Below are 27,528 nucleotides of genomic sequence, written 5' to 3' on the forward strand. Positions count from 1 at the left end.
AAAACTGACGGAGAAAACAAATGGGATACAGGAGTATTGTGACTAGAAGAAAAACGTCTGCCACAGCACCACCTGATAAAAATGATTTCAAAACATACTGGCGGTTTTAGATGCAGCTGATTGAAATGGAAATAACACCACTACTGTGAAAAGTGATGTTTAAAAGTGGAACTGTTAGAAAACCTTGATAATTCTGCCATCTCACTTGGGATCAGTCGATCGCCTTGTGATTAAACACACAGGCTACAGATTCATTTTGTGTACTGTGTAGAACGCAAATCTAAAATACACTTCTATGCTGCTCTAAAAATTGAAGATGCAAAGAAAGATTAGTACGATGCTTTTGCTTCTGCCGAGTTGTCTTGGTGTCCTGGAGTGTACTGACAGCTCAGACCTCAGTGCTCTCTGGGGATATGTCGAGTGCTATAAAACCCAATGGGACTACTCTGCAGACTCAGAGGAGAGGCTAATCACGTTACAAAAGTGTCAAGTCAACCAAATGCTCATGATAGAGTAGTAATGGCCATCATCGTTGTAATAATCCTTTGCTGCACAAAAAGTGTTATTGGTGTGTGTGAAGTAGAATCTAAAATCAATAATGGCAAAGTGCAACCACAGATGAGCAGACCAGTTTCTCCAGACACCTCTTTCATTGGTATGACACCCTATTCTCCAGTCATTTAACCGGATTCATTCACGAGTTGAGTCTGGGTCAGAATTAATTCCTTTCTTATCATTTGGTCTGTTTAAAACCCAATAAAAACCACACACAAAACAAATAAATGAAATGCATTCTGGTGCACAGTCATAGTCAAAGGGAAATCATTCATATATTCTACAGTTCCTTTGAAAAGAAGCTTACATAGATGCTCCCAAGCTATAAATCTAATACAATAATACACACAGTCACAGGCGGATTTGTGGTGTCACATTACAACAAGTACAGATTGGATACCATCACAATCTGTTTAGGCCATATTAGTTTATCATGGCTTAGAACAATCCTTTTTGAGGATTAAGTCAAGGCCAAATAGGATGGTCGTTGGGTACTGAGCTTCTTACTCTAGGTCATACCAAACAGCAACAAATGATGAGAATGGGGGGAAAACAATGCAATCTTTTTCAACTTGATCTCCCATTGTATCCAAAAAGACAGAAGACAGGTCTAAATGCACAGCACTTCTAATTGCAAGCAAATTTCCTGACCCATCATATTGAGGGTCGTTTTTTATAAAAATCAGTGTCTTATATTTAACCTGAAGTTAACTGATGATAAAATGCTACCAACTCTCAAATTATGGCTTCCTTATCATTTAAAACTGTTTTGAGACGTTAACTTCCTTACCACAATGATATTGATCAAACAACAATTAAATTAGATAAGATAAACACCTTAAATATTACACAATGTAGCTAAAAAAAAACATGTTTTGACCTTTTTTGTATAGGACAATAGTACATGAAAGAAGAGTTTCTTCTATTTTTGTTTTCACTTTAAAATATAGTGGGGATATTAAAATTGCATGACTAAAATATGATAGCTCAATGTAAAACAGACAAAGAGTCAAGATTTTAAGGATATGATATACAGTTTTCCATCACCTTGACAAACACAATGCCGCTCAGAGGCATGACATCAACAATTATGTACACATAAAGCTATATCCTGCTATCAAAAGAAACACCACACCCCTTATCCTTCCTTTAACAAAGACAGTAGTGCACAGAAGAGGCAGATCCTATTTTCAGACAGCATATTACAGTTGACTGTTTTGAGCTTGCAGATGAATAAATCATTTCAATATAGCTTTGGTGGAGGGGCCAATTAGATGTTTCAGCTTGGGGCTAATCAAATCCAAGACTATCTCCTCTTCCATGTGAATAGACACAAGGCGCACAGTGACAATGAGATGCCAAACATTAGTGGCTACATTGCTTGCTTCTTATAGCGACATTTGTTAACCAGCTCACAAACTTCATTTTTGGCAAAAAGGAATTTATTCGATGCACTGTGTGCAACAAGTAAAAATGATGCTGAATATTAAAAACATCATTGTAAAAAAACAAATAGAAAATCTCAATAGACTGAGCAGGAATCCATTAGAATTAGTCCCCTGTTCAGCAATCTCAAAAATTTTGATTTATTTGTTTAAAGCTACAACTATTTTACTTAAGTAAAGAGTTACAATTCCTGTCTTGAACTTCATGTTTGCCCTTGACAATTACTGTAATAGACAATTAATTGTATGCCGTAACAATGACTTACCATCGCTGAGACCTTTTTGCATTTACACTCAGCTAGGGTAGTTTGTGTTTTTTTCAGTTAAAATAAATCATGGTAGGGAAGATATTCCCAACATTTATCAATAAATCAAATAGTCACTACTTTCTATTGGATGAATGGGCATGGTTTTGTTGCATAGGCAAAACAAAGTGTTTCTGTTCTTTCAGAGTTTAAATGAGCTGGATGGTTAGAATGTGAGTGTTGTTATGATAGACATGCCACAATGTGTTCAAAGGTAATATATAATGTCAAGTGGGAAACAACATCTTGTTTGTCCCTCATCTGGTATCCCATGAGAAGACATCTATTTTGAAGTATCTGGTGCACTGTCAATTCTTTAAATTCATTTAATTATCTGTACTGTAGCATGCTGTCTATCTTGCTGAGCCAAATCTATGAGTATCACCACCTGCAGTCAAAATCCAACCAACTAACCCCTCAACCATTACATATACGTACATGCAGAATTCCTAAGCAGGGGAGTCTGCCTGTCCTGCACCAGGGGAGTGAATTATTTATCGTAGACCCTTTGCAGCGTGTCAGCGGCTTCGCGGGATGAAATGATATTTATGGAGCCCCATGGGCAAAGACGGGTTAGACAGAGGGAGTGAGAGAATTAGGGGTAAAAATGAAGAAAGGAGGGGTGAAAGCAGTAAAGCCTACATGTATGCTTATGTATAACATCAATTGTGTCTCATTGTGAAGGGGAATGATTCAGATGGAGCGAGGGAAGAAAACAAATCATCAGGTAAAATGCCTGCAAGGAAATATTACCCACCAAATAATACAGGGCATGTATAACAACAGGGGAGTAAAAGGGGTGATGCATTGCACCCCACACCGAAGAGCTATCACCTTAGCTTGGGATTTGAATAGACTATGTTGCCATTTATTGGATTTTGAATAGACTATTTTGCCATTTAATCCAATCCATTCAATTTCTATATGGTTTATTTTATTCTGGATCAAAAAGTAAAGTGAGTGTATCCCAGAAGAGAAATTAACATTTTGGATTGGAAACCAGCAAATACAATTACACTTCTTAGATCAAATAGAAAAACGATTGGCACGTTTACACAAATTTTAGTGTTGGTCTGATGCCATTTAAAGAGTTAGAAATGAGACAGCGTATCGAGCCTCGGGGAGAGTTGTATTTGTTTAACAAAATAAGTGTTTGTGCCTTCAGCATGAATTAAAATTAGGCACATTTTTTTAAAAAAATTAAGGAATTTGCATTACCCAAGAAAGCTGCAGTTACTTGGCCCCTCTTGACAAGAGCAGTAAATATGTAGAAGGGAATTTACAACCTTGGAACAATTATATTTGTATACACATCACAAATCTACTTTGAATAACAGTGGCAGCAATGATTAATCGTTTGGAGACATTGTGTACCCAATATACTCTATATTAAATCCTACAGTAAGTAAAATACTGATTGCTTAGCCTAAACTGCTCTACTTACGGAATTTTTAAGTTACAAAATAAGTTCTGGAACCAATTATTTTCCTAAGTAGAGGTATAACTATAAATCACACTGCTGCATGTGAGTGAATATTAACATGTAGAACAGTGGGAGAGTCAAAAAAAGTTTTGTTTTTAGAATGAAAGTACACAAAATAAAACAAAAAAGGGATAATGCTCATACACTCTGAGCTTCACATTCTCTTTTTTTGAGCTTAACAGTAAATCCTGGTTGATTTCTGTAATAATTTTACCTTTAATAGTACTTGATGAAAGCAGAGAATTGCCCAATGTTTGAAAAAAAAAAACATTGTATTACAAGGCAAAACTGCAAGTCACAGTTAAAGGTCCTGTAATGTTAAATTAAAATGAATAATCTTTTGGTTTGGTAAAACCATTGTAAATAACATTGATAAATTTGATTGAATAAAAAATGAAATAAAATAATGAGTACAGTATTATCTGGACTATGTCACAATTGTAGCGGCCAAGCGGCTTGAGTGGTTATCAATTTGGCCTCATAGCTCTGGGGTCCTGGGTTCAAATCCAAAAGGCATACTACACCCTAGACTGGTCGCCAATAAGCCGTAAAGCATGCAGAGAAAAAGACTCAATCATACCGCCATCAGCAGGAATTGAACACGCAGTGCGACTTCTCCGGCAGTGTGACTTATATATATATTTGTTTTTACTTTTCATTGGGCATTATTTGGCGGATGTAATTCACAAACAGTGAAATTCCACCAACCCAGACTCTTAACTATTATCACAGCAAATATTTCTTTTTTACAAATGACCTGTAACCTTAAGAATGCAGCAAATCTTTAAAGCACAATTTTTGTGTTATTTTCGTCTAGGCTACTTTGTTTTTCTCAATGTGCGCGGACCTGCCGGAAAGACCTGAAAATCTCGACTGAGCATGTTTGAACTGTTTATGAACTGTGAATAAACTAGAGTTAGAACACTGCTGGTCTTATTGCTTAGCTTCATATAAGGTGCAAGATGACATCCCCCGTGTCGTCAGCGGGTTCAATTCAGCAAATACTCTCACTTTCTCTCTGTCAAATAGGGCTGTGTGATATGGGAAGAAAATATGATATGGGCCATTTTATAGCATGATATCAGTATGGCACGATACAATATATTTTATACATTTTTGAGTGAAAAAAACCTACGAGAATCAAAACTTTCCCGGCCGACTACTTGTAAATATTGAATTGTCAATACTAACATGATTTGCCACAAGGGCTAAATATATCAAGACATATCACAAAAACTTGTGAGTAGTGCTTTTGACTTTTAAGACTGCAATGTATTAAGTTAAGCTTAATATCATTACGAGACATTGATCTGCAGAAACGCTTATCCTCACAAGGATCATGGGGCTTTCTGGAGCAAATTCCAGCTAACAACAGGCAGGGGTTCAGGTTGTACCTTGTACAGGTTGCCAAGACAATCCCAGTGATCAAGATGTTAGAAGACGTTAAATTAAAATTCATGTACGGATGTTAGCTGTAAAAAAAAGTGTAGCATACTGAAATATAAAAATATTACAAAGTCAACGAACCTAAAAAGATGAGATATGAAGAGGGTATAAAAAGTAAGTATGATCTCATGTCATTTAAAGCGTATTCTCTCATGGCTATATTCAAATGACTAAAATCACAAAAAAAAAGAAGCATAACAGATGAAAAAAACAGCTTCATCTAAAATTGCTCAGTGTTCTAGAGAAACAGAATAATAAAAACAAATAATAATTTTGTCACGCTCCTTTTTGTGAATTCAAGTCATAAGACCTCGAAAATATTTTTTTTAATAATTAATATATTTTTTTTACAAAAACATTTCCACTACAGCCTAGAGTGAGATCAGGGTGTGAAGACAGAGTGCAACAAAAGACAAACATTGCTGAGCCAAATGGTGGTGGGGGGGGGTGTAGCAGGCGTGATAAGAGATTGCCTCTAAAGGAAATGGGCCGATGACTCTAGTTAACAGCATCATTGTCATGTACCCTAAAGGCCACAGCAACACATCAGGCAGCGAGCGGCAAGGTAAAGCCAACAAAACAAAAACATGCCGCACTGAAAGAGGTGCAGATTGGAGCCCATTATTCTCTTCTTACATATCTTTGGAATGCTCTTCCTTATCTCTTTAATAATATTGTTTTCTGTCTTTTTTCATATTCCTCCATAGTACAGTATATTCTCACCATACCACATCCGTAATCCTACACTGCACCCTTGTCAGCAGATCAATTAGGACCCGCTAAAGCTCACAGAGTAAAGCATAAGAAATTCACTCATTTATTCATTTTCTGAACCGCTTTATCCTCACTGAGGTCATGGGGGTGCTGGAGCCTATCCCAGCTGACTTTGGGCCAGAGGCAGGGGACACCCTGTATCGGTGGCCAGCTGATCGCAGAGCGACTGACAACCATTCACGCTCACACTCATAGCTAGGACCAATTTAGCGTGTCCAATCAGCCTGCCATGCATGTTTTTAGAATGTGGGAGGAAACCAGAGAACCCAGAGAAAACCCAAGCAGGCCCGGGGAGACCTCTACACAGGTGGACCGACCTGGATTTGAACCCAGCACCCCAGAGCTGTGAGGCCGACACATTAACCACTCAATCCACCAGGCCGCCGCACAAGAAATTGGGAAAGAAAATGTGTCTGCATCATTGGAATAGAGTTGGAAGTCAGGGTGTAATGAATACACCTGTGTGCGGTGGGTGTGAGCATGAGATGCTGGCAAAGCAACAGCTGTGGAAGTAATGGGATTTGGATAATGAAGAAATTAATTGATGGTGTGGCACCGACCGGCACTGATAAGGCTGTGTGTCGCTTATGCCTGTACGTTTTAATGCATTAAACGTAAGATGGATCAACTTGGTTTGACAGAATATACAATGTTTGTGTGGGGTTAAAAATGTGATAGGACTGCTTGGATAAGTCAATGAGTGATCCAAAAACTAAATAAACACTGCTGTTCCACTAAACATACTGAATCCATCTCCAGGAAGAGATGAAAATTGCATTTGTTTGGATATTTGACCAACTATTTTATGTCTTCATTGTTAACATATTTGACGTTATCTTCTTTGTGTGCTCAAACATGGGCATCTAAGTCTGTTTGTATCTGAATTTGTCAACAAAATTATTGTTTTATGTCTGGGTGTGTACACATTTAGACATGCTAGTTGGAAAGGAGTTATCTATTTGAACGGAAAAGTCAAGATGGCCTGCCGGCACTTCAAAGCGACTGTGGCTGCATGAATGGTTGGCAGACTGAAAATCCCCAATGGGTGAACAGACTTCAGATTTTATGACAAAGCCAATAAAGTGAGCTGGCGATTTGCAATGTAAATAGCGTTTCAAACTTAATTACACGAGTGATTATTTTAGCATGGCCAAAAAGACACCATTCAGAGATGTGGAACACAAAAGAAAAAAAGCTTCCAAACTACCCTTGTGATCCAACCTGTCGACAGACTGTGCCATTGACATTGTGTTTGTCAAAAAGGAAACCATTTGGGCATCTGAGTTCTTTTGTACCAAAGACTATTCACATATGTTCTAGCCTAGGTTTACAAGCATTTACCAACCAAAGCACAAAGCACTAATTCTCTGCTCTGAAGCAGCACTTGCATATATATCTTGCTACAGTGACACCTACTCTCAAATAATGTGGCTGTCTATTTCAGGGCTCAGATTTCTAGCCGGAAGGACCAGCATTAATTACAATGGAACAGGCTGGTAATGGTTGGCTGTGCAGCTTTCCAACCCCTAACCCCCGCTGCACACTCCCTGTGCTGGGTCTCCATGACGACCTGTGGCTGAATTTCGAGGGGCCTTTTTCCAGGATGAGGTATGGTAATTGGAAGGCGGGTCTGACCTCTGTGATTCCTGCGTCACTTGACTAGGCACAGTGCTGATTAATGGACAATATTTCTGACAGTGGTGACAATATCAGGCTGCAATGAATGGCTCTATCCTGCCAGCTGACTGTATATTGAAGGAAAACTCAAGAGTACTGGGGCGTGTCGTGTAAACACGTAAATTATTGCACAAAAGTCTTTCAACCCTACAAGTTGGGACACATTTAGGGTGTATACTTGACCGGCTAGCACTACACTCTGTGCAATTGTAGTAAATAAAGTAATCAAATGTGCCAAATACAACAACACAATGCTTCTTTACAACTTCTTCAATCCATTTCCAAGATAATTTCTGTATTGACATAGTTCTTGGTGCAATATTACAATGGTTTACAAACTGATGGTTGAGTTCATTTTGTAGTCTCCTGATACAAAGACACGGACTGGATAGGACATTTATTTGAAAAGAATGACCCATAGTAGCTTCAGAGCTTTACTTTAAATGTCAGTGAGTAAATATGACAGTAAAGCACATTTGTGTGGTTTGCATTGCCAAAAAGAAAGAGAACAAAGGACAATGCTAACGTATCAGCTTAATCAAACATTTACGCAGTGGAGGTTTTTTTTTTTCCTTATCTCATCACTTAGAACAAATACAGTTGCATGGGCTCAGCTGTTTCCAAACGGGAAATGATAAGTCTTGACTGAATCCCCTGGACATCTGGGAGTATGCAACACCTAACAAATTCAATATGAATATAAATTTAACTCAATAGGAAATGTGTAGAAAGGAAGAGAAACTAGACAATTCATTTAGTCTAGGCGGATTCACGGTGTATATTATTGTTCAACTGCAAATATTTGCTACCAACCATCCAGTAAAAAAGGATTGGACGTCTAGCTCCATCAATGGCAGCCAATGAGTTCATGATAACGCTTGATAACATGATGACAATCTAATATTTAGATTTAGTTATCCCAATTGTAAGATTATCCTTCAGGGTTTATTTACTATCCCTTTTCACTTAAAAGTTGTACCACGCTCTTCCCACCTAAAGCCCAATCAATTTTTCTCCCTATTAAGTCGAGTTTCTTGGGATGGGATGGCAGAAAGACTGCTAGCCTTGGGTAAAGTGGGAGGAACGTCCATAAGGAATAGTTAGGAAATTATATTGGAACCCAATCTTATCATCTAAAACCTAACAACTCCAACATGCATGCCCTCTTTTCGAATAGCATCCCTTGTATAGTTATATGTCTCAGTATTTCTGGGAAACGTCATTGAAAAAAGGGATTTCTATGATTCATTCAATTATCTTCCGCACATCCTCGTAAGGGTTGCTGGGCTTACTGTAGTCCATCCCACCTGACTTCGAGCGAAAAGTAGACTACACCATAGACCAGTCGCCAGTTAGTTGTAGGTCACAGAGAGATAGACGACCATTTGCACTCACAATCATAGCAGGAATCGAGCTCACATCTGCCCACAACAAAGTCATGCTAGTGAAACTGTACACCATCAGATGGTGGATCTCTATTTGTAATTTAATAATTTATATTAGCATTTTCACTTTAAAAGATATGCACCTGTTCCCTCATTTGTGTGCAACATAAACATCAAGTCTCATCTTTCAACATGCTTAGCATCACTTCATTTGACATTTTGCCATACTACTGAGCAGATGCTTTAAACTAGATTAGTGAACTCACAGATATAGCAGATGATGTCTACAGTTTCGGTGTGAATAAACATAATCCATCAGAAGGACACAGCAAATGTGATTTCTCCTCTTCAGAGTATAGCAAACGTGCCCTTGATCTACCAACTTGAAGTTGCATGACTTTCATTGAATGTCTCTATTTATGGTGGGTTTTCGCTATGAAAACCTATGACAAAAGCATTAAAACCAAACCAAGTATCTGCCTGAAGAGAGTGTGCTTGAAAAGAAAGAAAATCACTTCTATTACTGATTTTTAATCATTGCTAGCCATACATTTTCTTGATGTGTGAGTTATTAAGTAATTGTTTTATGTTTTTGCTTTTACATTCTTTTATCTTGATGAAGTCTGAGGTACGTTGCACTGCTATGGCACCACATACACAAAAAATATGCCACATTATTTACACTGCTGACACTGTTATAATCCGTTCCATACCATCCCACTTATACACAGCATGATGCAAATGTAAGGATTTATCCTTCTAAATCATACCGTGATCCAATGAAGTGTATCAAACTGCTTGGTAGACATGTGGTTTAAATAACTCTTTCATAGGAAATTCACCCATCAAGCTCATCCATTAGTTTTTTTTTTTTTTATGTTTCACCTAAGGCGGAAGGATTAGCAAAGCATTAGTCCATTTCATACACAAAATGTACAAGTTTGTGACATTATCCACAACCAAGCAAGAGACATGTACTTGTGTCCTATGTATATTTTCTTCACATATAAGCATTCATTTTCTGAATACATGTTTCAGACGTGTTTGTCCTGAACAGAATGAGGCCAACCTTAATCTATGATCTGATGACAGTGTCCTTCTTATGACCTGTATACCATTTTAATAATAAATGGAAGGCCCATAAAAATAGTGTTACGCTTGAGAAAAAAGGTGACTGATATATATTTTGATTGTAGGGATGTTTCCCCAATGCAAATGGACATATTCAAAGATTTTGAATAATAGAATGTGTTTATACTCATGGAATTAAATTATATTATCGCCCACGCCTAACCTTAACAACTTCAAAAAGGTCTTGATTGATGGCATTTTTTAACCCGTTAATAAATGTTCATATTCACACAATCATTACAATATCCCACCATTATGTTATTCAGGTATAGGACAAAATGTCTTACAACATTGTTACTGATAGCCCAAATAAGACTGCTGTCTCAGACATAGAGGGTTGTCTCTCATCACATAAGGGACACAGAGTTAAAGTGACAACCTAGCTGAGAAAACATATTACTAAAATACAGCTTTTCCAAAAGAGATTCAACAACTTGTAGACAACTCCTCTACTCAACTTGTCATTAATTTATCACTACTCAGGTTTGTGTCAGCCCAGTCAAAACAAGCCAAACACGGATAACTGCAACAGAAAATGACAACACATTTAACTATTTAACAGCAGCTCTTTTTCCGGCAGGTGCGTCTGCCTTTATGATCATTACTATTTGGGAGGGATAAATATATATATATATATATATATATATATATATATATATATATATATATATATATATATATATATATATATATATATATATATATATATATATATATATATATATATATATATATATATATATATATATATATATATATATATATATATATATATATATATATATATATATATATATATATATATATATATATATATAATGATAAATGCACACCTGCCATGTAGGATGTAGGAAGCGTGGCACAACAGAATGATGGTAGGTGGGGGTATAGGACGCCTACAGGGGCATTGCTGGGGGAGGGGAAAATAAAGAGCTAGAGAGCTGTATACATTATTAATGGGATTTTTGTGTGCAAGAGAAAGAGATCTAATGTGGCCGTCAAGGTTGTAGCATGTGTGTAATCGACAAAGACAGATCATCTGGCTGTGGCTCTTAAGTCTTCTAGTTCACGTGTCTGATTCTAAAAGAAACATACCCCATTGTATCTCAACAACAAGACATTGCATGGGTTGGAGATTATCCACACATGGACAACAGGTTTTACTAAAGTTGAATGTAAACACAAGGCAATGAAGCGGCAATACCCACGAGAGTCAAACATGTTCGAGTCAATGTTGACGATCCGCTACCAAGAACAAATAGTAGAATGTTAAAATCATATTTCCAAGAGTAACTTCACATCTGGATTTCTTGAATGCATGTGTAGGATCCTAATCAACCAAAACTCACCTTTTTTGCAATTTGCTTTTTATTTATTATTATTTTTTATTACGGAGACATTACAACAAATACATAGAACCAATTTCATTGTCGTGAAGAACATCAAAAATGTGTGAGAATTTGAGATAAAAACCTGGGGAAGTATATACAGTACAATAAGAGGAAGCCTTTGGTCTGATAGTGGCCATGGTGCTCCAAATAACCATAGAACCATGACGGATCTAATACAATTACACACTGAGGTGTTTCTGGGGTTGACAGAGAATGATGACGCCGACATCAAACACAGTGTTGATAAATGGAAAGCAGGTAGCAGCTAAGCAGGCAAGTAGTGGCAAGGAAAGGAAGGGCGTTATTGATTGCTCGGCCAGTGCACTCATTGTAAGTCAGGACGAGAGGCTGGGGTTCGACCCGCGGGGAGTAGCTTTGTGGCTTGTGCCCCATGAGAAAACCAATGAAATACCCATTGGTCACGCTGTATTTTGACTGACACCCACAAGTAGCCACTATAGTCAACATCCAGTCCGTCCCATCCCCCTCCTATAGGAACCACAATGCAATCCAGGGCTGATTGAAATTCAAAAGGCAGCAGCAATGCCACAAGCAGTGGGGAGTGTGGGGGGTGCTGCTGTGGTCCACAAGGGTCCTTTAAAAAACAGATGCTAAATCACTTAACAACTACTAAATTAGTTGTCTGTGAACCTGCTGGGACAAGGGAAAACCCAGTGTGATCTGTGCCGCCTTGTTTGCTGTAATCATAAATATATCACTAGAGGCCAAATGAAGTGTAATAATGGGAAGACATCCGGTATTGGAGCTAATTTTTCCCCACACACAATGCAAATACAAAAGTACGGAAAATTTATGGCCAAAATGACACCATCGAAGACAATTCCGTAGGACTAATCTGCCTCTCGGCTGGTGGAACAACTAAAATCCATTTATCTGAAACGAGGGCATGAGCATCCGATGACCAAGACGAGGCTGTGTATGAATCTAATTTTGTCCAATGGAAGCTTTCCAGCAGGATTCATCAACAGCTCAGATCTCATTTCCTTTTCATACGCTAATATCCCAGGTAAAGCAAACATTGGCTGACACACGGAGGTTAAAACAGCTCAATCAGTTTGGACTACAACTGGATTTAATCTGAGAAAATCTACAGCGCTAACCTGATTAGTTGCTGCTTAATCCAGGGTCTAACCAAAAATCTACTACAATAAGGACCAAATTTGGCATGATGACCACCAGACCCAATATTGAACCCTATCTATTCTGAAGAGGAATCTTGTCATGAGAAACCATTTTAAAGAAATAGAAAAAGAAAATCTACATCAAACCTTATCATAAAAAGCTGAATTAATTTTGCCTGACAGCATTAGGATTGGTGGGAGAGCTTGATCCCAACTACATTCCCAATCACAACTGAATGCAAAGCAACTCAAAAACGCTTATATTCCATTCTCAAGGACAAAACAACTTTCCCCCAGCGGGCTTCTCGGGTGACAACTTAAGTAACACCGTCTGGGTGCAAGTCATGCATGCATTCCACAAAGAAAAATGAGGATATCAGTGCCAAGAAGGGCGAGCTAGAAGAAAACAAGACAAAGCAACACATCATTTATTTTGTTCTCAAGATGACCTCACTATTTCCATCAAATGCCAACTTGTGAACTAGAGGGAAGCCAATATATGCAGGTCCACAATGCGCTTGCCAAAAGCATAAAAATATTATACTTGGGCAGTTGCTTTTGCTAGTTCATTTTTTTTTTGTCTTTAAGTCAACCTTATTTGAAACCCACATAACTGATATGGTTTGATTAATTAGGATAACAAAGAGCGTGCTGTACTTGAATGCTCCTTATAGTTCATATCCAAACTTTATTCTAACAAGTGTTCCACACATTCAGAAGTGGATGTAATGAATGGAGGCTCAAGCACTATTTACTCAGCAGCAAAATACACGAGTCCCAGGCTTCCTAATGGCTTCCTGTATTTCACTCAATTGTTTCCTCTAAGGAAACTGTATTGTTAGAGTTTAATGTGGCAATAAAAAAGACAACAACAAAGAACACAAACAGTACTGAATTTTCCTGTGTCAGAATGGATTTATACTTTTCTAACTTAAACAACAAAATGATTTTAAGAAGCGTTTAAACATTTGAATATAATACATTTTAAAAGTATGAGTGCCTTCAAATGCTGTATTTTGCCTCAGTCATATTGTGTCTCAAAATAATAGAAAATGCTCATTTTAATCCAAAGGTTTAAACTTAAAACTTGTATGTCTAGAAACAAGGTTAAATTAAGCAAATATTTGCAGGAAGCTTTTTGAACACTTATCGTAGTTCATAATTATTTTGTCTTTCATCTTTCGTACCATGTATCCTAAGGGTAAGGGTTGCGGGGGTTGCTTGAACCTATCCCACCTGACTTTGGGCAAAAGCCAGGCTACACCCTAGACTGGTCACCAGTCAACCATAGGGCACACAGAGAGACAAACAAGCATCCACACTCACAATCATACCACCACCAAGAATTGAGCCGACACCGAAATCAGGCGAGTAAATCACACCATCAGGTGGCAAATTATTTTGTAATTTGCATATTAAGATTCTTTGAGCAGCCATCATGAATATGATGGTCATTTATACTAGCTTTTGACTTTTCCTTTAAATAAAATAGTGGCTTTTTTAAGTCTCTTGCCATAGTACGGCTGAAACATCCCCATTAATTGGTCTTACAAAAACAAATTGATAATCTCCTTTAGTTTGTAAATTGCATCTTACCGAAAAGATTCATTAAAGAGGATTTGAATGGACTTTTGGAGCGTCTGGTGACACATTATCTACCAACTGTTTGGGTCTGCAGTATCAGAATTGCTTTTTACTACTCTGGTGTGACATATACGAAATGTGGGTAATAAAGCTAACAAACGCACAGGTATGAACACAGTCCATAACACCCACACTCCCAAAAAAGAGTACACACTCACAGTCGGTGTTGTAGGATGTGTTTTCTGAGAAGGGCCGACATCGTTTGAGGTCCAATATGCAAAACGAGCTATATTGCTGCCCACTATGGTGACAACTTAATTTGCTTGGCCAAAACTTTAAAAAAACTCATTTCAATTCCTTTCAACCCCTACACTTCCTCCCACAGAATAGTTGAACCACTGACACCACCACCACCACCACCCCGGTAGTTTGAGCCCAAGGCAGGTGCGTGACAAAGCATTGGCCCAGAAACACTGCCCCGCCAGGCAAGGAATGCAGTGGCAGAAGGGGCAAGAGGGGCTCCACTAATTCAGACCTCATTGGATTAGAGCTTCATTATAAAGTCCCCTGTCTCTCTGTAACAAAAACCACCCACCCCGGGCCAACAATGGCTAGGACAAACTGCAGCCTTTATAACTCCCAATGACTTCTTTTGAAAGGCAGATGAAAGTATTTACTTGTCATCTTAATTAAATACTGTCCAGAAATTAACAGCAGTGGCAAAACCAACAAGGACTGTGCTGCTTTCACACTTGCTTAATTAGATCACGTTAAGCTTGTTTTTATTTAGATGAGCATGTCACTAGAATATTGCATAGCATATGGCATGAACATAACACTGTACATTTTCAGGTCTACGTGCATATGTATGGGTGTTCTTTATCAGGAACTGAAATTCTTTGTAAACATCATTTTTATTCAAGCATCACTAAAACCTCTCAATCACTCCATGTTGTCTTCCATTATCTTCATGAAAAGTATTTCAACCAATGAGCAGGATTTCATATTTCATTTTTCTCTCAGCTCATTGGTCGCAAAGCAAGAAAGATTCACTGCATATTCTAGAAAAAAAGCTCCCTACCATTATTTGTGCATTGCATAAATCAGAGACTATTTTTAAGTTCCATGATATTATGTGACAAAGCTTTTTTTCTGACCAATTTTGTTTTTCAAGGAGGGTTATTATTCCTACTCTAAAAGTGAAATGTGATCAAAATTTTCCACACTAAAGTGATTGTACTTAATATATTCATGAACCAAATTCACAACACCACGAGTGTGCCCTCCACATGCAGTGCATGTAATAGGAGCAAAACAACACAAGTCCAATCTTGTGGTTTTTGAGGTCGGAGACCATAAACTTGTTCAAAAGCAGGTGACTACATACACACAGAAGAACAAATAAAATCAATTTTACCTTATTCTGACTAAAGGTCCTTTTGAAAATCCCCTATGTGATTTACTCTAGGCTAATCACTATCAGTGAAAGCATCGGATAATTGTTGTAGCAGACGATGGCTCTCTGTCAAGGTACCCACAGCTAGCCTTAAATTGTTCTTTTGTTAGGTTTTTAAGTATTTGATGGAACCTTGGCCCAAAATAATGTCCTCTTAGTGCAGGTTGAAAATGGTGAATCAACACTAGCATAGAATTTCAGAGCTGCCAACCTCCGTCGACCCCATTTCAGGAGTACCCTTATTCCATTTCCAGAGTTTTTGCGGAGTGAATGCGACTCACGCAAAATCAATATAAAAATATGGAAGGACAATTTAAATCAAACTGATATAATCATGTTTTTACATTAGTTGAAATATTGTGTTTTTGCAAACTATTGAAAAAGCACAGCATAATGAAAATAAGTTTATCTTTGTGTTTTTGCATGTACAGCTTGGACAGGAGTTTTATTGGAATGCCAACACAAAGTTAAGGATGCATTTGGTTTGGATCAGAACTCAAGAGTGCTATCATATTGGAGCACTCGTGCTAGTTATTAGAGACTTGGAATGCAACCCAAGTGGGAGAGTCATCCCGATAATCCATGCCAATGAGCAAAATTAAATATAAATAACATTTTATTTTATTTTTTAATGAGAAAACATTAAACGGGTTTATAAAAAATAAATAAGCTGCATTTTTATGGGGGAAAAACCACAGCGTTAAACTGGCTAAGAAAAAAAATAGCAGCTTTTAGTCTGAAAATTACAGTATTTAACATTAAATTAACGAGTGCCTGCAATCAACCTGCATGCAAACATGGAAAATGCATGTATAAATGAATTAGCGTGTAAAATTGAAGATCAGTTTAAATATAATTATATCTAAGCCTAAACTTCTGTTATGAATTGCTTTTGTGGCTTATTCATGAATATGGCCATGTGCTTTCAATGGACCCTAATTTCATCTGTATTAAGACAATATTGATAACTGTTCAAAGGGGTGAATGTTTCAACAAAACAGCAGCTATAAAATAATATAGTATAGCTAGAATTGGAGCAAAACCAACAAATACATATTTCCAGTTACATCTAGTGATAGCAAGCCAGCACTACTTAAACAAAATACAGTTGGAGGGGTTAAATGATGAGAGAAGTTAAACTGCTGTCATCAATGTTCATCTTCCCGTGTTCTTGATGGGGCACTTCATTAAATACCAGTTGGTAGCAGGTGGCTTTATTCCACTCCATTACTGGCCCACCACGCTAAAACCTCTGCCATTGGCCCTTCGGCCCCATCCCCCTCTCCAAACACCTCCCTGGAGTCTCATATGACATCTGTGTCTCAGGGTCCTGTGATGGAATGCTGTTCGCCTGCTATTCCTCCGCAGGTGCTCCCTGCTGGCTGCTATCCATTTCACAGCCATGGCGGCCGGTGTTGTTCGTGAGTGACCTGTCACAGGCTGCGAGCAAGCATGGAGGAACAAAGGCAGGCACGACCAGGTCTTGAGTGCTACTAGTATAGAAATGACAGAGAAGTTGTGCAGCAGTTTTCTATCACTGCCTATTACGGGTGCATTAAGCCAGTAGAAAATCTTCACCCCAAGAATTTAAAGCTCTGTCTCCACCTGCTTATCCTCCTCAGATATGTCCTGCTCTTCCTCCTCCATATCAGTCACAAGTAAGGTCCCAGATGTTTATTCTCAAAAGCTTTATGTAACAAGCACTGGACAACAGCTAAAAGCTCTCAGTGGTTTGAGTAATACCGGCGGAATGCAAATAACCTTGAAATTTGTTCAGAGAACCATATGGTCATCTATAGAATTATGCACCTCACTACACGTCTGTATGATATGATGTATACATTAATTAAACCATTTTAGATTACGTTACCAAGCACATAAAATCTAGTGCCTGGCGATATCGTAAATATTTATGGAACAGTATAGCTTCTTTCTTTTATTTTAAATTTACATTATACAGACTTGGAGCAAATGTTGAATATAAAAGCAGTCATGCAACATGATAGTATGAAATGTCTAATACAAATAAACCGTACAATAGGTCTAGAAATTAATATATTATAGAAGGATTATTATTACTGAAAGTAGTAGTGAATTATTATTTTAAGCATTAAAAGATTACTAAGTGTCAGACAAGATATTCCACAGATTGCAATGTCAGTTTTTTTCCAATAAAGCTCAGCCCTACTTTCCAATACAGTAATCCAGATAGAAACCCATATGTCCCTTAACGCGTGACATTTTCCTCATAAGTAATAGATATTCATAAAGGTTTTAGCAGATATAAAATTTCAAGAGGCAATTACAATGATCTGGAAAGCCTCAAGTTTGACTTCACATTATCATTTTAACACCAAAGAAATGCCATCGTGTTTCATAGTGCTGCTTGGGGACTTATTTGTACAATTGAAAGCCAAAAAAAGCTGAATTAAAAGAGTGGGCCACTTTCATGACATCGTACCAGAGCAAGAATAAGCCATAGCACGTTAATTTAAGATGGACTTTCTCTTCCCTTTAGATGAACTCATACTTGACATGAAACTGGCTTAGTGCAGTCCGTAGAGCCAAAACCAAAGGAGTGCCCCCATTGAACACAATGAACCTTCTATATCACTCTGCACTGCTCAAAGAGTTTTTTCAGATCCAATCTCGCTGCAGAAACAAGGGTTAATTCTATCATAACAGCAGTAGGAGTCTAGATAAAACATGACACACCATAAAGAATTTAGGGAGAAAGCTGATGCTCACATCAGTAGTTCAACATTTCTATTTGTCCAAATTCAACTCACTCCAAAAAGTTGCAAGGCAATGCTCAACTCTGCTGCTACGCACTGCAGCCTCAGTGCCATGGAAAAGTACTGTGGTGGGGGTGGGGGAGGAATATACTTGCTTTTAACACTCAAGGGTATTCATAAATTAGGTTTTTGTGTTTTCTCCAGAGTTAGTGTTAAAACAATAACCACTCTGTGTCCTCACTCTGAGCAGATATTTAAACACTTTTTGGGGAAAAGGTGTTTCTTTAAACACAAAGACTAGTTGATAGAACAGATATTCTCGCCCAGATGTGGCAACTTGGTTTGGGGAAGAAACTCTAACAGCCATCCATGTCTAAAGTTGCCAAGAGCCACAGGCTGGGCTAAAGGCGATTGCAGCCGGCTAGATTAAGCAGTGCCCACAATAGACTCTCTGTGACTGAGAGCCTCCACACCCTTCCGAGCACATGAAGAGCTCTATTGACCAAATGATGCCTCAAATTCTCTATTTAACTTACATAGTGGCGGCCTAGCGGACAAGTGGTTAGCACGTCGGCCTCACGGGTTTTCCCGGGCTTGAGTGGATTTTCCCCGGGTGCTCCGGTTTCCTCCCACATCAGGGTAGGCTGGTTGAACACTCTAAATTGCAACTAGGTATGAGTGTGAGCATGAATGGTTATCCGTCTCCTTGTGTCCTGTAATTGGCTGGCCACCGATTCAGGGTGTCCCCTGCCTAGTGCCCGTATGTAGCATTTAAGAAGATGAACGGACTTGCATAGCTTACACTGTATAAATATGAATGCCATAAAGGGCATATTTAGGCATATTATTAAAAATCTGGCATTTGTGTTGAGTGTGACTGGTTGTTCGTGTCCTGATTCCCCGCTGGCTGGTAACCAGCTCAGAGTGTATTGTGTAGGAAGTGTGTATTGGCTGTCAGGTGGTAAAATTGCATTTCCCAGCAGGAATATTACATTTGCCAAAATTCTAGTCGCATGCGTGCCTGTATCCATTTTGTTAGTCGTAGCAACTCCATATAAACCACTCTTTACATTGATCATAAAAGCGCAAGATAAGTAGCATCTGCACATAATTACAAAACTGTACTATTGAAAAGACATTGAGGTCTTCCAATGCTGGATGTCCTCCAAAAAGACAGCCAAGAATAAATTCATGTCTGAAAGCTGCAGGATGCTGGCATTGCGGCAGTTATGGTGCAGTTAAATAAAGGTTATTAATAAGTTGGGCTCCAATTAGTAGTGAAATTGTATCCTCGTTGGCTTCCAAGGTTAAAGACTTAGCAGACTACGAAATTGAAGTCTTTACAAATAATGTAAATACATTCATTGAATTTTTAGCTCCGAATATAATGACGATCAGGGTAAGTGTATCAAACTTGAGATTCTACTAATATGTAATGTGAGACATAATTGATAGATGATTGTTTTCAATTTTGCCTTTATTTCTTTTCATTTTATTTAGACTAACATGTATTGATATTTACAAAAAGAGGGATAAAATAACATCCCTCTGCAAATTGAGAGGAGCGATATTGAAGCCCACGTGTGTTGCTGCCTTCTGGGCATGAATTGGATTATGATTTGAATGGTTCAAAAGTATTTGGTTGTGTTGACATAGGAAACATGCTCAACAAAATAACATCCATGCTGTATCAAGTGCAGGTAGTTTGATTGACATTACGTAGAGGGGAGCGGTGAGATTTGAGAACAGTAATCGGACACGCCTGCAGCATCTGGGACCTGGCTGGCAATCCTTATTTTCTTCCCTTTTGAAGCCATACACATTTTTTTATTGAAATTTGGGACTCTTTACTTTCACCCATTTGAACAATATTGATTTTGACTTCAACTGGATAACCAATTAAAATGCTAATTCTGAATGCTAATCAACCTGTGCAAAAAGAATCATTAGCTATTTTGTGGAATTTGTAGTGCATGCAAGTCATATGGTCCTTGTTTTCTCTATTTGACAATTTGATTAGAAAATATTAAGAACACTTAATTTTTCCAGGCAGTAGATAGACAACAACAGAATCCAATGTCGGAACATTTTATCCAACCGATGCCAGGAACAACCAATTGCAATATTTGTGGCGATACTGTCAGCATAGACGCAATGTTTGGGGGGGAAAAACAAAATGTCAAATTCTTTGAGGCATTTTGTGAACTTATTAAGTTAAGTAATATGCTTAATAAGTTTTCACCCAGTACGTGCATGAAAAACATTTAACACTGTTTAGTATTTTGATTCTACGTTGTAAATTTCCGTTCATGTTTTGTGTTTTTTTTTTATAGTGCCCCTTATTCATTCTGTGCTTTTTGTTTTAACTGGGTGTTTAAGGGTAAATTAAATGTTTGCAATTCTATTAGTACGGTGGAAAGGTTGGATAGCAACATGTACAAACACGGCATGTTTTTTTTATAGGGTAAATTTATGATGCACATTTGTAAAAAGCATGCCATTGTTGAATATGCTAAAAGCCAAACCTCTTAACAGTTGCCTGCACGTTTAATTTGGGTAAAACCACAGCCCTATCCAACCCTCAAGTTAAGCACCAGCTGATGAGATGTCATCTATTCAGGATATATTGATCTGTGTTCCCTCTGAGAATTACACACCATAAACTGTGACTTTGCAAATGATTTCAACAATTGCTGCCATTTAGGCCCTCCCACAAAGCCTGACAAGCACTAACCTTGAAGCTACAATAATGGCAGTATATCTAATTTTCTATGATATAGAAGCATCATTGTTCCGCTTCTTACATCAGCAGCACTGAGCAGCGTTGCAATAACCATTTACTCTCAAGTTCAATCAGGAAGGGCATTTCATGTGTTTTAAATTCCTCCGAATATCGAGTTGGAGGACTTGTTGCACGCTCTAAGTCCAGACTGACCGTTCCAATATACAAAAACAAGATCCAAGTTACAAAATGCCCCAAAATGTATAAATACATTTCCTGTATCCGTTACTTGCTGTGTTGTGGTTCATGAAAAAAATAATTACAAAATCCCTAAAACAGCATGATGCATTTTACTTGACAATCCGCAACACCAAAAAAGTCAAAAAGACAAGGAGTTTCGCAAAGGCTAGCAAAGTCAGTCTTCCAATAAAAACAACAGTTGTTTGTGAAGTCCGTGGGCTATTTTACATCTAAGGTGGTCTGTGGTAATACAATCTTATGCATAGTGCTGTGCAAAAACAGAGATGGTAGCCAAATGTTTACACATTTCACCAAGTTATTTGCATTGTCTGCTGGGAGACGATCCTCACACAAGTCAGTCCCAGCAGGATTACAGAGATAAGATAGAAGCTAAGTGGATTTTACACTGCCAGCAGCAACTTGTTTACCAAAGCCAAACTTTTTTTTAGTGGAATGTTACAACTTGCACGGCTCTGCAATGGAAAAAGTTGTAAGAACTATGTACAGCCTGATTTCAAAAGTTTAGGCAGACCATTCATTAAATGTGAGGCTATCAGTTTGATCTTGACCCGACAAAAGTGAGACACCTTGCCTAGATACATCTTTGCCTACTTTAAGATAACTTCTGTGTTGAGAATTCCAAGGAAATGCATGGTCAATAAACGATACTATTTTTGGGGTGGTGGTGGGGTTAATAATTAGTAATCCAAGCCTCCCTTAGTGCATGTGGGTTCCAGTCCAATTCTCTGGAATCAATCAAACGTCCCAAAGGAACTCCCAGGCCACCCTAATCTCCTGGTTTTATTACTTTCCAGACATTCAGGCTTTTTTCACCCTACCCCCATCTCCTTTTGTATAGGACTCCTACTAAAGCAAGGAGGGGCTTCTTTCCACACAGCCTCTCTCTTTTCTACCTCCCTTTCCACTACTGCAGACTCAGAGCTCCTCGTGGAGGAGAGGGTCTTTCATCAGGCTTCATGAGCAAGCAGAGACCCGTCAATCCAGTCTTTTCATCCTTAGGAAGCAAAACGAAGGCTTTCCCAAAAACATGAGGAGCCTTTTCTCTCACACAACATTGGCCCGGCCTAATATAGTATTTTACAAACACATGCTTGAGCAGCTACAATAACAAAGTCAAGATGAGGTATGTGATAAATTAACAACAGACCTTTTGTGTAATTATCCCTCACTCTTTGTAAGGCATTGATGTAAATCATTGACGGCCCTAGACGTCCAGACCATTTTGACTGGGGGGCAAAACTGGCAGCCAGCCCTCCCGATTAAAATGGCAACGAAAGATCAACTAGTCGATCCGTTTAAATAGACCTCAAATCCATTTGGACTGGGAGAAGCTGGCAGCAAATGAATTCTGCCAACCCTCCCAGCCAAATGTGCATTCATACACAATCCAGTTCAAATTAATTGAAAGTTAATTTGATTATATAGTTTGTTAATTGAGTAAAATATTAAAGAATATTGTATTTATTATTTATTTAAATAGGTGAATAAAATCGATAAAACAAAAAATGCACTGTTGAAAATAGTTATATATTTTTTTAAAAAGGTCAAATGCAGTAAATTGAATTTTTAAAATGCTGTTATTAATGCTTTTCTATTTATTTATCAACGCTGTTATTGGGGGGGCATTATCAGACTGTTTTTGTCATTATAGTATTATCTCATCTCATGTTCGGAACCGCTTCATCCTCATTAGGGTCGCAGGGGGTGCTTGAGCCGAGCCTGGGTGACTTCGGGCCAGAGGCGGGGGCACCCTTAATCGGTGGTCAGCTGATGACAGGGTGCAAGAAGACAGGGAACCATGCGCACTCACACCCATACCTAGGGGCAATTTAGCGTGTCCAATCAGCCTACCATGCATGTTTTTGGAATGTGGGGGGAAACCCGGAGGAACCCCACACAGGCCCGGGGAGACCATGCAAACTCCACACAGGTGGACCATCCTGGATTTTAACCCAGATCCCCCACTGTGAGGCCGATGCGCTAACCACTTATTCCACCGGGCTTTTGATTAAAAATAAATCTTTTAAAATACACATGAAGAATGTGGCTTACATTTCCCGGAATGTGAGTTTATCATGAGGCAAACTTGTTTTTTTAAGACCAAAAAAAAAAAAAAAAGTCATTCGCCCTGTAAAGGGTTAAAATGGCAACAGATTGCGAACAGTGACTTGAGCTCAGGCTGCAATCAATTGCTTTCTGATGTCTTGCATTGAACAGGGGGGGGGGGGGTAGTGTGACATTTCCCACAACACAAACCCACCGGTTGTTCTGATGCTGAAGAGCTAATGAATTGGGAATGTGTTTATCCATCAGCTAAACGTGTATTGACGCCAATGTAATGAGATGTCTACAGGACTGATGGTGCCGTTTCTTTCCCTTAATAACCACTATTTGCACGATACCAAAAAAAAAACCATCCACGAGCACTTAAACACGTGTTTGCTTTTACATTCCTGAAATCAATTTAGCTGAAGGAGGATTGAGGAAACAAATGCAGCCCAGTCAAACAAGTGTGCTTCGAAATCGCTCAAAAATGGGGGGAAAGGGTTGCATGACCTCCTCGGTGTGTAAGTTTACAGACTTGGAGAAGGTAAAATAGAGCTAAAGTGGTGGAAGGAGGGGGAAAAGGGAGAAATTTTACCTTTGTCGACATGCTTGGCCGCCGTGCTCTCCGTGCACAGAAAGGTGAGACAGGAGAGGACAGAGAGGAGACACAGAGCTCCCCGCTCGGCCATCACTTTTCACCAATAAATCTTGGCAGGCTTCAGGAATCCTGGCTTTTTGTTGTTGTTGTTTCCTAACCAAATCCGTTCCTCCAAAAATCCAAGCCGATGAGGGGGAAAAAGTTCAAAACGGCAAGCCGTGAAGACGCATCCGGAGCCAGGTACTTAGAAAAGAGTCCGGGTAAAACATGGAGCTGTGGGGGAAAGAGAGAGCCGCAGGTTAAAAAAACACTCCTTTCGCAACTTGGTTCGTAAGCAGAGATCGGAAGAAGAGAAACAAAATTGAAAAGACCAATCAATCCATAACTACGGAGGTGCTGCGCAAAGGCGAGCTGAGCGGTCCGACACGCCGACTTCGGCGTTCCAATGCCGGCCGCGAGGACGAAATAAAGCGAGGCTGGAAAATCAGGGGGGGAATGGGATCCAAGCAGAAAAGAAGGAATCTCGTCCGTCAACAGCTCGCCGCTCACCGTCGGGACGTAAGCGAGCGTGAGGGAGGGAGGGAAGGAGGGGAGGTAGGAGTGGGGAGGACAGGAGTGGAGCAGCGTGGCGGTGGAGGAAGAGGAGGGCTGGGACTTCGCTGAATGGCTCCCCGGAAAACGGGGTGTGGATCACCACGGATCTTTGGATCCCGGAACCGATCGGGCAGTCAACAAAATACGGTGAGGAATTTTATTTGGGGAATTCCATTTTAGGGATCCCCTGTTCAATAATGCTGGTTATTTTGATCACTTATTCATGTTGAGCATTGGTCCCCAACCACCGGTCCGTGGACCGGTACTGGTCCGCCAGCCAACTGGTGCCAGGTCCGTCAGAGTAGTGAATATGAACGTTTTAAATCTCGCACTCCTTCTTGAAATGAGAAAAATGTGAAAATATTAATATTAAATAATTGTTATGATGCTTGAGACTAGTTTTTTGTCGTTGTTGGATGTCGTTCATGCACCTACCCCACGCCCACACAATTCTGTCTTTAGTTGTCACCTTCCCCATAAGCCGATCCACGGTGAGAGAAAGGTTGGGGACAATTGATGTTGAGTACTATGATGACCACTACTTATTTATTATGTTCATCTCATGTTCTGAACCGCTATATCTTCACTAGGGTCGCAGGGGTGATGGAGCCTATCACAGCTGACTTCGGGCCAGAGGCGGGGGGGATACCCTGAATTGGTGGTCAGCCAATCGCAGGGCACAAGGAGACAAACAACCATTCATGCTCACACTCACCTAGAGTGTCCAATCAGAATGTCTTAGGTGGGAGGAAACAGGAGTACCCAGAGAAAACCCACACAGCCCCGGAGAGAACATGCAAACTCCACACAGGTGGACCGACCTGGACTTGAACCCAGGTCCTCCACTATGAGGCTGACGTGCTAACTACTCAGCCACCGGGACACACATTTATTATGTTGATTACTTATTTATTATTACTATTTATTGATTATATACCTGTTCGTTTGTTTGTTTGTGAATGGTTATAATGTGTAAACCTGATCTTAAGATGATTGACACTTTTCCAGTCTTAATTCAAAGCAAAAAAAAAAAACGTCTTATATTCGGGCCAAAATGGTACATTTTGGGTCGCATTAGCACCAAATAAATTTTGAAATACTCTTTTGTACTGGTATTCAGCGCATTGAAACAAGATGGTGTTATTATTTTAATAAGATAATAATAAGAATTAATTTGTCAATTATTTATCCTTCATATTTGTTAATCAGATAAACATAAAAATTCAGTAAACGCAATGAATAAACGGTCCATTATTCGAACTCAGGCTGTTATTATACAAATAAACAAGTTTGTCATTCGTATACCATGCCAAAAGCACCGTCCATTTTAATTACCATACCAGATGGGTTTAATGTTGAAATTTAGATGCCTAGTTAAACATCTGTATCTTAAATTAACAGTTGACGTCACACAGTGGTTGGAAATCCAAAGAAAGGCTTAAGTAGTAAAAATAGACCCCTAAGCTTCAGATAAAGTTGCTTAAAATGATCCCTAGGGCAGTGTGAATTGTATTTTGGCAGTGGATGAAAAAGACCATAAAAGTGATAGCAGGGCTGTGATTCCAAGGAGAAACCAACCTTGGCTTGCAAATTGGGAAATGAAGAAGACAAAACAGTCCTGCTCAATGTCAAGACTTAATCAGTATGTATGTAAAAAAAAAAAAAAAGAAAGAAAAGCTGTCCACATGAAAATATGGAACAGCTCCCTCCGCTGGTATGAATATCCAAAAACATACTCATCAGGTACAGTACCACAATCAGCTTCATTAAGTTAAGTTAGGTTGGTTATATTTTAGCCAAACAATATATCTTTCAAGTGTTATCCACATTTAAATATGGCAGTGGAAATAAAATAAAAAGAATTATTCCCAGGAACACAATATCCATGTGCTCTTCTGTATTATCGACTGTTACATATTTGAATCAACAAAATAAATTAAGTACCCCAAACACATTTTACTAAGTTAGAAGGACATGGCTATGAATGATTCAGTGTTTCATCTGCCATGCTTTTTTGTTTGGTTAACACACAAAGCTGCCAAGAGCGAGAAGAAGAAAAAAACTCATCCACAAGAAGAAATTCTGCATAGTAATGAATACCCAAAAAGTCTTCCAATTTTTATATTAAGCTTTAACTATGTATGCATGTGCACAAATTCATCTGCTTCAAACTTTGGAAAAATAATCGGCAAAGAGAATAAAATATTTTTTTTTACCTTAATGTGATAGTTAGCAATCTTCATGTGATAGTAGTGTTCCAGGCTGGTGGGCCTAAATTGAAGTATATTGTACCTATAAGGCAGGTCAGAACTTCTCATGGGAGGTGTAAATGGAGCATTGCTGGGCGAAAAGCAGAGTATAAGATAAGATAATGTACAAAATAATAACTGTGCTTTCCATGATAAAATAACATGTTTTGTGTGATGTGTCATGACTTTTTCTTGAGTTTTTTTCCAGTAATAAATATGGAATTATGTCTTAAATGTAGGGCGGTAAGGGTGAGAGTAAGAGTGATCAGCACATCTACCTTTCAGTTCTGAAATGGCCTATGTGGAGTTTGCATGTTCTCCCCAAGATTGTGTGGGTTTTCTACAGGTACTCCGGTTTCCTCCCACATCCTAAAAAAAAACCCAAGAAAGACACTAATTAACAAAATGTTCATCCTTCTTTTGGGCAATCATTGAACTACTTAAACATAAACACCTGACAATTATAATACAATTTTAATTAAAAAAAAAAACATTAAAAACCTTACCAGAGTGTTTTGGAGTCCATTTTTTAATTTTAATTTTGATCTT

At 38.7% G+C, this 27,528-nt stretch overlaps 1 protein-coding gene across 19 annotated transcripts in view; it reads right to left on the minus strand.

Annotated features, from left to right (window-relative positions):
- Positions 1-27,039, minus strand: part of neo1a (neogenin 1a) — a 113,166-nt gene extending 86,127 nt beyond the window's left edge. For 17 of the 19 annotated variants that reach the window (XM_077712901.1, XM_077712893.1, XM_077712900.1 and 14 more), the window contains exon 1: positions 24,134-24,679. In XM_077712901.1, coding sequence (XP_077569027.1) covers positions 24,134-24,227 — 94 coding nt within the window. In that variant the 5' untranslated portion in view covers positions 24,228-24,679. Of the gene's footprint in view, positions 1-24,133; positions 24,680-26,946 lie in introns of those variants that run through there. The other 2 variants (XM_077712884.1, XM_077712883.1) reach the window with 2 other exon arrangements.
- Positions 27,040-27,528: the final 489 nt, after the last annotated feature.

The sequence above is a fragment of the Stigmatopora nigra genome, chromosome 3, assembly GCF_051989575.1.
Source record: "Stigmatopora nigra isolate UIUO_SnigA chromosome 3, RoL_Snig_1.1, whole genome shotgun sequence".
Classification (NCBI taxonomy): domain Eukaryota; kingdom Metazoa; phylum Chordata; class Actinopteri; order Syngnathiformes; family Syngnathidae; genus Stigmatopora; species Stigmatopora nigra.